Source organism: Gouania willdenowi, unplaced genomic scaffold (assembly GCF_900634775.1).
Source record: "Gouania willdenowi unplaced genomic scaffold, fGouWil2.1 scaffold_419_arrow_ctg1, whole genome shotgun sequence".
Lineage (NCBI taxonomy): Eukaryota > Metazoa > Chordata > Actinopteri > Blenniiformes > Gobiesocidae > Gouania > Gouania willdenowi.
In genome coordinates, this window is record NW_021145179.1 from 170675 (window position 1) to 182938 (window position 12264).

The window sequence follows — 12264 nt, forward strand, 5'->3', positions numbered from 1 at the left end:
TGGGTGAGTTAGAGCACCTGCTACTGCTACGTCAGCAGAGCCTTGACATCTGTATAGCCTTTTGTACTTTCGTATGACAGCTGGGTGATTTAGAGCACCTGCTACTGCTACGCCAGTAAGGCCTTGACATCAGTATGAACTTTTGTTCTCTTTTTCTATTCGCTAAGGTGGTTAGGGCATGTATTATGACACGTTATCACGCCATGCTTTGGGCTATAAATATATCACTGATTACTGTATTCAGTGGCCTCCTTTAGACGGACATTCAGTTGTTCATGAGGCCCCCGTCTTTCTCTATCGGCTGATAGTTTAGGACTTTGATACTTTGAAACTTTTTGATTGACTTTTACTTGATTTTTGTAAACCTTTAATAAAATTCATTAACTATTAAGAAGCCTTTTTGATTAAATCAACCGCCTGCAAACACTCACATCTGAGACAGCTCCCGGGTTTGAAAGACACACTTCTTGACCTCTGGTAAGTGAATCTGCCCTCAGCTCCCTCCTTCACGGGGGAGTCAGGGTGGGCTAACTCATGCTGTTGTAAAAAAGAGTTGTTTCCAGCCTTGACCTACATAGGGTAGGTCTTAATATCAATCCCACAAAATAGCGAGACGACTCTTAGACTTCCTATAGGAGGAGGTACAATTAGTCTTATCTTTTATTAGAAAACAATAATAAAGGATAGGCAGCCAGCCTCGGTGACAAGGTATAGGGGGAATTATTGTGTGAGTACGACAGTTTTAGATCCCTTACCGTTATAAAGTCCCGCGGGCTATCGACAGTATGAGAAGGCTTTTTTTGTTCCTACCACTTGCTTACGGCCATACCTCTCTGATGAAGCCCGATCTCGTCTGATCTCGGAAGCTAAACAAAGCCGGGCATGGTTAGTACTTGAATGGGAGACTGTCTGGGAATACCGTGTGCTGTAAGTTTTAAACACTTTTATTTGAAACCAACAAAGTGTACCTTAATGCTGTCATTCTGTATTTATGTTTTTTCAGATTCTGCATTCACAGTCTCCAATCCACCAAAAGTGCAGTGATTGAGTAGGTATGAGAAGGCTTTTTTTGTTCCTGTCACTTGCTTACGGCCATACCGCTCTGATCAAGCCCGATCTCGTCTGATCTCGGAAGCTACACAAAGCCGGGCGTGGTTAGTACTTGAATGGGAGACTGTCTGGGAATACCGTGTGCTGGAAGTTTTGAACACTTTTATTTGAAACCAAAGAAGAGTGTCTAAATGCAAGCTTGCTTTATGTGTGTGTTTTTTTTCAGATTCTGCATTCACAGTCTCCAATCCACCAAAAGTGCAGTGATTGAGTAGGTATGAGAAGGCTTTTTTTGTTCCTGTCACTTGCTTACGGCCATACCGCTCTGATCAAGCCCGATCTCGTCTGATCTCGGAAGCTACGCAAAGCCGGGCATGGTTAGTATTTGAATGGGAGACTGCTTGGGAATACCGTGTGCTGTAAGTTTTGAACACTTTTATTTGAAACCAAAGAAGAGTGTCTAAATGCAAGCTTGCTTTGTGTGTATGTTTTTTTTCAGATTCTGCATTCACAGTCTCCAATCCACCAAAAGTACAGTGATTGAGTAGGTATGAGAAGGCTTTTTTTGTTCCTAACACTTGCTTACGGCCATACCGCTCTGATCAAGCCTGATCTCGTCTGATCTCGGAAACTAAACAAAGCCGGGCATGGTAAGTACTTGAATGGGAGACTGTCTGGGAATGGCTCACGACCCCCCCAAATCCCTATTCTCGATCCAAAAAAACCTGGATCTGATCTTTGAGGTCTGCTGCCTTCTGCTGGTCAGGTTGAGGAACAGCAATAATCATTGTAAATCTAATTTGACTGATTATAACTCCTTTTTCCTTTAGGCCAACACTGTTAACTATTCATTGTTTCATTGTTTTTACAGAGAAGGCACACTTTTAAATAACAACACAACTTTTATTAATATAAAATATGACACAATTCACAAGTAACAAAAAATAATTCTAACTTTACAAATATAATCAATATAAAACAAAAGCAATAATATATACATGTGCTATCATACAGAAATGCCAGTATGGCTTTCATCTATAAAGTTGCCCAAAAAAATATATAATAAAAATGTTTATCAAAATCTAAATGAAATATAATTGACATAGCTATTATAAAAACATATATACAGTATGATTACAATGTAACAAATATTCAATAATATATACAGATGGATAATGTACAGAGGGAGAAGCAACAGGTGTGTCAACAGTCAGTGTTAATGGCTTCTCCTCCTCTCCAGCTCCTCGTCCACCACACTTTTAAAGTGTTCAAAGCTGGTGTACACCACGCCTTCAAAGCCAGAGGTGGTTGACTTCCCTGTGGCAGGACAAAAAGTGTAAATTTTTTGGCTGCTTCCAGCCGCTTTGTCCTTGGAGGGCGTGTAGCGTTTCCTCCGGCCACCACACTGAGGAACTTGGCATGCCCCGCAGGGCCTCGCCGACTTTTTGGGGACGATGGGCTTGGGGATGAGAGCAGGGGGGGGGCAGAACGGGGACGAATACCTGCCTGCAGGAAGGTCCGGCAAACTGGATTGATGGAGCGCGCGGCTGTGCTGGGACCACCAGCAGTATGGGAGCTGCCCGGACTGCAGGTAGGATGTAGGGGGGGGCGGCGGCAGCAGGCTGGGCTTGGATGGGCCGATTTGAAGGTCCCGCCTCTGGGTCCGGCTCCTCAAAGTCCAACCTGCAGATGTAGAAAACAGACCATGAGGATTCATTTATCAGGATTAGCCCTTTAACACCACACACAAGTGAAAAAGTGAAAACAGCCCGATTGCTCACCTCCGCTTCTCTCCGCGCCTTTTCCCGGCCGTGTGGCGAGGCTGCTCGAACTGCATTTGCTGTCGGTCTGGTGGTGGCAGCGAGGACGGCAACGCAAGAGCGTCGGGCAGCGGTTGGTCAGACAGCACGGTGCGGTGGGGCTTGGCTTTGGGCTGCACCGTAGCTCTGTAGTTGGCAGCCTTCTCCTCCCGAGAGAAGAAGCTGGAGATGGACTTATTGTTGATGTTGGGCAGTGGGATGGAGAGGCCGCAGAGGATGGGATCGTCTCTCACGCGATCCACAATCCTTTTATATTGTGCCTTGATGGAGGCGGCCACCTTGCTGGGAGAGGCAAGGCGGCTGGAGGGCGGGCGGTTCCTCAGCATCTTAATGAGGAGTTAGAGCAGCCGGCTGTCCTCTGTCACCTGTGCAGCCTGAGGGTACCTCATCCAGCCAAACTTGGTCTTCTGGGCGGCGCGGTTATCGGGGGTGTCCGGTCCGAGGCAACGGCCAAACAGGGTGTAGCCCAGACCAGGTGCTGTAAGTTTTGCTCGCTTCGAATTCAAACTTCCAAAGGGGGGAGCCATCACCACTTTACTCCAAAAATTTTTTTTATCAGTGTTATTTTCAACGCACGCATGCACAAAATATATTTACACGTCACCCATTATAGCAGACATGGGCAACTGGTGGCCCACGGACTGACTTTGTGCACCCCCAACAGTAAGGGCACAAAATGATCCAGAAAATATTTACACAAAACAACTCCAAAACATACAAACTCACTATGACGTACACAAAATGAAGGCAAAAATATACAGAAGGACTGCAAAAGTACATGTCTGAAAAACAGGAAATGAAAAAAAGACCATTTGAAAAACAATAGTAATATTAAAATTACAAAACTTGGATTTTTATTTCAATTTAACAATTAATTTTCTAATGATTTAATTTTTATAATAGTAATATCTTGAAAATTATAAAAATAATATTTTTTTAATTATCATTTTATTATAAAAAATGTTAACTGTATTTTTTAATCTAAATTTATGTTTGAGGACGTGCACTTATAGATTGCAATTTATTGAGATTGTGTGATGGTGTTTTAATTTGAAAATGAATAGTAATCTAAACAATTATAAATGTAGTATTTGTTTTTCCCTTTTTTAATGAATTAACTATTTGATGATTACATTTGTATACTTTATTTCCTATTAAATTACATTTATATTCGAGGACATAAAAGTTTAAAATAAAGTTGTACGAATTTGCGTGATGGTGTTTTATTTGAAAATGAATAATAATCTAAAAACTTACAAAAAATATTTTTTTTATTTTAATAAAAACTGAAAACGGGTCCCACAGACCCGAACACCACACAAGGGTTAAGTAAGTGACTGCAAGTAGCCTATAGAAAAGCCTATAGAGAAAAGAAGATGGAGTTTAAAGCAGCGTCTCATTCAGCAGGTGAGTTTATTTTCTTCTTCTTTTTTTTTTTTTTTTTTTTTTTGCTTTTTCTACAGTCTGTCTATTTTTTCTGTATCACATTCAGCTTTTTGGTGAACATTGAATGGATGGGTTTTGTATATGGTAATAAACATGCTTGTACAGATTGTTTGTTTGTGAGGTAATAACATACATGTACTGTATGTCAAATGGATTGTATAGTTATAACATTTATGTATACACATGGATTGTGTGCAAGGTTATAACATGTACAGGTTTATTTACAATATGTACAGCACAAAGACATGATGGTATGAACATGTGAAAACTATGCCTGACAAATGTGAAAAATGTAGTCTGTAATTCTTGGTGTGTATTAATATTATTGCTGCTAGTGTTGTTTATCATTTATTAATGGTGTTGTTTTTCATTTGTTTCTCACTTTATCATTCATTTGTTGTTGAGTTTACCTCACATCCACGTTGTTCTGCGTGGGTGTGTATTATTATTATTATTATAATTAATATTATTATTATTATTATTATTATCACTAGTGTTGTCTTAATTTAGTATTATTAATATTATTATTCTCTTAATTTCTTTTCTTTATTTGCCGCTCTTTGACTTTTTAATTGCTCTACTGGGATGATTAAAGTTTTTTCAGATTCTGATTCTGAATCTGAAAATCATTTGAAAGTTTAATGTTTTTCAGCTTCCGTTAAGAGACCTGGGTTGGATCCACTGTTGCCTGTCCTGTGCATTCTGGACACAAGTGTTCCACACGACAGGCAGCAGTGTATACTGAAACCAACAAAGGAGGCTAAGACATGCCAGTCATTGAGACCGTCTGAATCAAACGAGGACACTCGACTGAGGGATCCCAATACAGCTTGTGAGGAAGGTAATATCTTTGCATTACTATCACACAAGCCCTGACACATATCCATAAAGATATGTTTCCACCTGATCCATCCTGTGGGCTGTGCACTAGAAGTTCCTGCATTAAGAAATGCTGATAGATTTAGTGATAATTTTACTCTGAAGTGAGCGTTTGGGCTGCAGAGGTGTATTTAGTGAAAAAGTAAAAAAATATTTAAGTCCTGATCTGAGGTAGATTTGATTAGAAATGTGTATTTTATTTCATACTTTATAAATATTAGAAAATTGAATGTTTTTTGTGTGTTTTTGTTTATTTTTAGCAGCCAGTGATGTTCAGTTAGACTGGGTGAAATGTAGTTTGCATTGTTTGTGTTTGAATTTTTCTGTGATTCATTTTAATAATGTTGGTAATGTTTAATCTAAAGATTTGATATTTGTAATGTGATGAAATTATATATATTTTTAAATCACTGTATACTAACCTATTTCTTTATTCATTAAATTACTTTTTAGTTTAGTTATTTATTTTCTTTTTCTTTAATTATTTATTAAAAATTATTATTATTATTATTATTTATTATTATTATTATTATATTATATTATTAATTTATTTATTTATTTATTTTTATTTATTTACTTATTTATTTTTTCTTACTTGTTGTCCATGTAATATAAAATTGTAAATAAAAAGTATATAAAAAAAAATAAAAAATTAAACTAATCACAGTGAGACGTTCAAAGTCCGTAGGAAACCTGCGCATCCTAATTAACTTTACGCGCAAAACCTGACGTGAAAGTAAACATATGGTCATGCTACGTAAATATATTATGTTATCAGTCATATAAAACGTTTAGAGAGCCCATATCAATGCATACACATAAAAAAATATATATTCGTGTATCTTGATACATTTTGTACGTGTGTACGTGAACGTGACAAGGAGGAGGCGTTATTTAAAAATCACCTGCTGATTTTCAGTTAGTCTGCGAGCAGCGAGAGACGGAGACAGACGTGCGGAGAGCTTTGAGCAGAGAAAACGTTTACCAGACCCACAGAAAAGTCTCTTTAGAGACTCCTACAGAACCAGAACCAGACCAGGACTTCAGACCCGTACCATACAGAGAAAGACTTCAAACCAGAGGAGAAGTTAAGACCAGGAGGAGACCATGGGGCCACGCATGGCAGAGTGTCCAGAGTGTAAGTCATGTTGAATTATTCTCATCTGATAAACCTACTTTAATCATTAGCATTAAACATGATGGAGCCTAAACATTGTATCATTTAATCGTGAGGTTTGTGTCTTTAAATTAGGTTTGTGGCCTGAGACGTTTGGTTTAAACTTTACACAGGTTTAGGTTTAAAAACGGTCGAATAATTAAAAATAAACATGTATAGGCGTTCAGAAAATTGTGTTAACTCAATGAAAATTAAGAAATGCTGATAGATTTAGTGATAATTTTACTCTGAAGTGAGCGTTTGGGCTGCAGAGGTGTATTTAGTGAAAAAGTAAAAAAATATTTAAGTCCTGATCTGAGGTAGATTTGATTAGAAATGTGTATTTTATTTCATACTTTATAAATATTAGAAAATTGAATGTTTTTTGTGTGTTTTTGTTTATTTTTAGCAGCCAGTGATGTTCAGTTAGACTGGGTGAAATGTAGTTTGCATTGTTTGTGTTTGAATTTTTCTGTGATTCATTTGAATAATGTTGGTAATGTTTAATCTAAAGATTTGATATTTGTAATGTGATGAAATTATATATTTTTTTAAATCACTGTATACTAACCTATTTCTTTATTCATTAAATTACTTTTTAGTTATAGGTTTTTTCCCTGACAGCGCTGGAACGCAAGGCTGGGTCCAGAGCTGGGCAGGACCTCCAGGTTTGGTCCCAGGTTTGCCTGAACCTCCGGGTTCGGTCCCAGGCTGGGCCGAACTTCTGGGTTTGCTCCCGACCTGGTACTTGACTCCAGAAGCAGCAGAAGACCTTGAAGAACCAGAAGACCTTGAAGAACCAGAAGACCTTGAAGAACCAGAAGACCTTGAAGAACCAGAAGACACAGACGCCCCTGAGGAGGAGCTTCCTGAGTGGACTGCGTTCTACTTCGACGAGGTGACCCCTGGCTGGGAGACCCCTGAGGAGTCTGCTTCCTCAGCCTCCAGTGACTCTGAAGGTGAAGGTGAGTATTCCCAGGAGTCACCACTTGGACGCAGTGTCTCCAGGAAGAGGTACGTAGACGGTTCTGAGGAACCTGCATCGTCCGACTCTGACAGTCACTGTGAGCCTGGGACGAAGAGGCCGAGACGGGACGACAGCTCTGACTCATCTTAGAGTCATCTGTACTTTTCCTTTTCCTGCTCCTCTCCATCTATGAGCAGAGTTCCCCGTTTGTACCCGGCTTCCTTGTTTCAGGTAAGTTGGCCTTTGCGTCTTGCGAGACGACTGATGTCCCAGGCAACGACTGGTACCGGGACTTTTTTAATGGTAAGGATTTTATTTTTTGTTTCTTTATGACAGGCCACAGTTGGAGTGGTTGTCCTGTCACTGTTATGAAAACATGCATAATATATTAGGTTGAGTTAGGTTAGAGTTAAAAATTAGAGATAACCTTTTTAATCCCAGCAAGTGAGGACAGGAGGAGACATCAACAGAGGACAGAGGCTAAAGAAGACTTCTTTATCAACCACAACAATGTAAGTAAAAATACTGAACACACCTTTACTGTAAAAATAAACTTGACTTTGTAATAATGCTTGTAAAATGTTAAACAGGAGCACCAGCATCCACAGCTGCTTGAGGAGGAAACATCAACAGAAAGCAAAACAATTAATGTAAGTAAAGTCTCTCATTAGCACAGAAAGACACTGAAGTAATGTTTAATGTAAAAATAGAGGTGACTTTATACTAATGCCTGTAAAATGTTGGACTGGAACAACAGCATCCACTGATGGAGGAGGAGGATGATGAAGATGGAGGACAGGAGCACCAGTATCCACAGCATCCTGAGGAAACATCAACAGGGGACAGAAAGACTTCTATTCACCAAAACAATGTAAGCAAAAATACTACACGTTTAATAAAAAATAATATGGAGACATTACGCTATACTAATGCCTGTAAAATGTCAGACAGGAGTGCCAGCATCCACTGATGGAGGAGGAGGATGAAGAAGATGGAGGACATTAGCACCAGCATCCACAGCTGCCTGAGGAGGAAACATCAACAGAAAGCAAAACAATCAAAACAATTAATGTAAGTAAAGCCTCTCATTGGCACAGAAAGACACTGAACTAATGTTTAATGTAAAAATAGAGGTGACTTTATACTAATGCCTGTAAAATGTTGGACTGGAACAACGGCATCTACTGATGGAGGAGGAGGATGAAGATGGAGGACAGGAGCACCAGTATCCACAGCATCCTGAGGAGGAAACATCAACAGAGGACAGAGACTTCTATTCACCAAAACAATGTAAGCAAAAATACTACACGTTTAATAAAAAAAAAAAAATTGGTAGATGTTACGCTATACTAATACCTGTAAAATGTCAGACAGGAGCACCAGCATCCACAGCATCCTGAGGAGGAAACATTACCAGAGGACAGAAAGACTTCTATTCACCAAAACAATCAATGTAAGTAAAGCCTCTCATTTACACAGAAAGAATCTGAATACGTGTTTAATGTAAAAATAAAGATGATTTTGATACTAATGACTGTGAATTGTCTTGTTTGATTGCAGAGTTTTGCTTCAGAGGAGAATCCGACAGTTCCAGATGTTCGTCACCAGCACTGCAGTGTTTACACAGACTGCTTTGGTTTCAACTTTCTACAAAAAACTGTTGAATTTTCAACTCACTTTCCATCTGAATCCAAGCTCATCTTCATCACTGGGATGTTTCTTCATCAGTTCTTCGTACAGACTGACACAGCTCACACATGGAGAAGATGATTTATGGAATATGACATTTAGATTTTTCCTTTTCTCAACAGTATGATGCATACATCCCAACCCAAATTTCATGCATTTTTTTGGCTTAACTTGAGCCAATTTCCATCAATAAATTGCTCATGTATTATTATTGACTATTACTATTATTTTACACCAGGTTTTTGTCATGGTTCATGATTATTTATTGATCCTTTACAATCTAATGGTTCCCAGTGCTCTCCCAGTAGGTGTGACGTGGACATCTGCACACATGTAATGGTTTATAAATGAATGCACTCGTTCATGTGTGTAGTTGTGTGTGCTAAGCATAACTACATACATATATATATTGTACAGTATAATAAAATGTTATTTCTTGTCTATACAGTGTCTGTGAGTATTTATTAGTGGAGTACGTATACCAGGCTTAACTCTAACTACATTCATCCATGAACTCTCACCAATTCATTTGAATTAATTTAATTTTGAACATAAACAAAACAACAGTGTATCTACTACAATGAAAATGCTAATAATAGTAATTTAGAAAACAATCAAACAAAGCAAAGTGAGAATAAATGATTAAAATCCTGCACGTGAAGCCTGTACATGTTCAAAAAGGAGTAGGAGGAGATAGAAACTTATATGATTCTAACCCTTATACTAACAAATAACTTTAGGCTTTAAAGTGAGGCAGTAACAAAGCTTTACTTCACTAAATTTGGCCCTCAAAGAGTTGTACATTTCAAAATGTTACCCCATGCTGTGAACAATTCCTGGTGGGAACCCTGATTATGTTTTATATTTATATATACAGTATATGTTCATATTCAGTCTACTATAGGATGTTTTATGTTCTGTCTTATATATTTGTTGTTTCAAGGGCTCTTACAGAAAAAAAACTAGTAAATAAATGAATACCAAAAGCAGAAACATCTATTAGGAGTAAATATTTTTTACTGTATTTTTTTAAATATCATTTTCAAATAATCAAGCCACTTTAGCCCTTCAGGATGTTAGTTGTTGTTAGCTTGTTTAAAATAATTTAGTTGGTTTAAAATATGGCATTAAAGGCTTGTTTCTTGTTCTGTTTAGATTGTTAAAAAAATCATTTTCTTTTAGTCTTGGTATTTTATTTTTTAATAACTTTACATGGTTTAATGTAGTTTAAACTAAGAATTTAAACTTGTGCCGTTTTGCTTCTTTTTACTTTAAATGAGCCCAAAAAGTTATTGATTTATCATATTTGACTTTGTGTTGGATTTCTTCTGTTTCAGGATTTATTTCATACGCAGTAACACATTTTTTCTGTGTTTAAAAAAAAAAAGTTGTAAATGTTTCCTTTTTTTTTAGCCAAAAATATATTTTCACAGGAATATGTTTATTTCAAGTTTCATTCATCCTGCTGTGATATGTACATTAAGAAAGATGACACACAAATTTACCTACATCTTTTTTCACCTTCAAGTAATAGAACACAAAAGTCCTGTTGGTAGGTTTTGTTGTTGTTATAAATACTGTAATTTCTCATGAAATGCACTAGATGACAGCAGATCTCATTATATCCTCAAAGGTTTGCAATGATTCTGTAAAAAAAAATAAAAAATAAAATGTTTGGGTCCCATTCTAAAAACACAGGAACCTCATCAACGAGAGAGATACTATATATACGTTTCTTAATAGAAAGTGTTTCAAAGTGTCAAACAAAAAAGGTCCACAGTGCTTCTAACACTGACAAGGGCAACTTGTGGCTCAGGGGCCACATGTGGCCTTCAGTATAATTTTGTGCAGACCCAAAGTAACTCTACAAAATAACATAAACCACAGCAACACAAAATGACTCTAAAACTTTAAAAAAGGACAATAAAAATTCACAAAATGACAATAAAAATCAGCCAATCAACCCACTACAAAGACATACGAAATCACACAAAAAAATAACAAAACAGAAAAACACAAAATGACTACAAAAATAAGTTTAAACTAGACAAGACCTGTATTTGAAAGGCGAATACGTATTTGGCAATTAACAATTGGCAAAAATAACAACCTGTATCTGGATTTGTTGACAAGTTATATAATGCAGGAAAAACAGAAGACTGACCTTGACCTTAAATATGACCTTGAGCAAAGGTCAAAGCACACAAAATGACTACAAAAACAGAAATATCCACAAAATGACAACAAAAAAATGACAATAACAGCAAATGCTACAGAATGACTTGATGAACACACAAAATGACATAAAAAACAAAATGAATCCAAAAAACAGAAAAATACATAAATTGTCCCGATAGAGCAATTATTGGCGGAGTTACAGTAAATTAAAGTAATCACAGTGAGACGTTCAAAGTCTGTAGGAAACCTGCGCATCCTAATTAACTTTACGCGCAAAACCTGACGTGAAAGTAAATATATGGTCATGCTACGTAAATATATTATTTTATCAGTCATATAAAATATTTAGAGAGCCCATATCAATGCATACACATAAAAAAAATATATAATCGTGTATCTTGATACATTTTGTACGTGTGTACGTGAACGTGACAAGGAGGAGGCGTTATTTAAAAATCACCTGCTGATTTTCAGTTAGTCTGCGAGCAGCGAGAGACGGAGACAGACGTGCGGAGAGCTTTGAGCAGAGAAAACGTTTACCAGACCCACAGAAAAGTCTCTTTAGAGACTCCTACAGAACCAGAACCAGACCAGGACTTCAGACCCGTACCATACAGAGAAAGACTTCAAACCAGAGGAGAAGTTAAGACCAGGAGGAGACCATGGGGCCACGCATGGCAGAGTGTACAGAAACTTGTATTAACAGATACATTCTCAAGTATGCGGGTAGAACAAAATGCAGGTGAATTCACATTATTTGCACCTTTCACTGGAGTTTGTAGTAACTCAACTCTGGGTCTACCTCTACCCCTACCAAAAGAAAATACCTCTGTGGGAACTTTTTGTCTTTCCCCTTCATCCACAATAAATGTCATTTTGCTTTCAAGTGTTTGGTAGTTCACAAAAGGGAAGGTTGAACCTTTAAGCAAAACTGATCTGATGATATTTCAGCTGTGTGTATGAATGTCTTTTTTTTTTTTTCTAAAAAAACCAAACCCCCGGACTCTCGACGTGATGACAGCAACCTCCGGTGACCGAGCTGACGTTGATCCACTGCTCCAAGAACCCCGAGAAAGGGC

General features: G+C 37.6%; 1 protein-coding gene, 1 long non-coding RNA gene and 3 pseudogenes across 2 annotated transcripts; 4 read left to right on the plus strand and 1 right to left on the minus strand.

The window, feature by feature from the left end:
- The first annotated feature begins 815 nt into the window (after nucleotides 1-815).
- On the plus strand, nucleotides 816-934 carry LOC114460209 (uncharacterized; annotated as a pseudogene).
- Nucleotides 935-1084: 150 nt separating this feature from the next.
- LOC114460239 (uncharacterized) lies at nucleotides 1085-1203 on the plus strand (annotated as a pseudogene).
- A 154-nt stretch (nucleotides 1204-1357) lies between these two features.
- Nucleotides 1358-1476, plus strand: LOC114460232 (uncharacterized; annotated as a pseudogene).
- Nucleotides 1477-2266: 790 nt separating this feature from the next.
- On the minus strand, nucleotides 2267-3496 carry LOC114460190 (uncharacterized). The gene is made up of 3 exons (XM_028442218.1): nucleotides 2832-3496; nucleotides 2465-2733; nucleotides 2267-2367 (listed from the first exon to the last, which is right to left on the minus strand). Exons 1-3 carry the CDS (start codon nucleotides 3194-3196, stop codon nucleotides 2267-2269), a joined length of 735 nt encoding a protein of 244 aa, XP_028298019.1. The 5' UTR covers nucleotides 3197-3496.
- A 5215-nt stretch (nucleotides 3497-8711) lies between these two features.
- LOC114460194 (uncharacterized) lies at nucleotides 8712-9450 on the plus strand. The gene is made up of 2 exons (XR_003673575.1): nucleotides 8712-8771; nucleotides 8879-9450. It is a non-coding gene; the product is annotated as an uncharacterized LOC114460194 (long non-coding RNA).
- Nucleotides 9451-12264: the final 2814 nt, after the last annotated feature.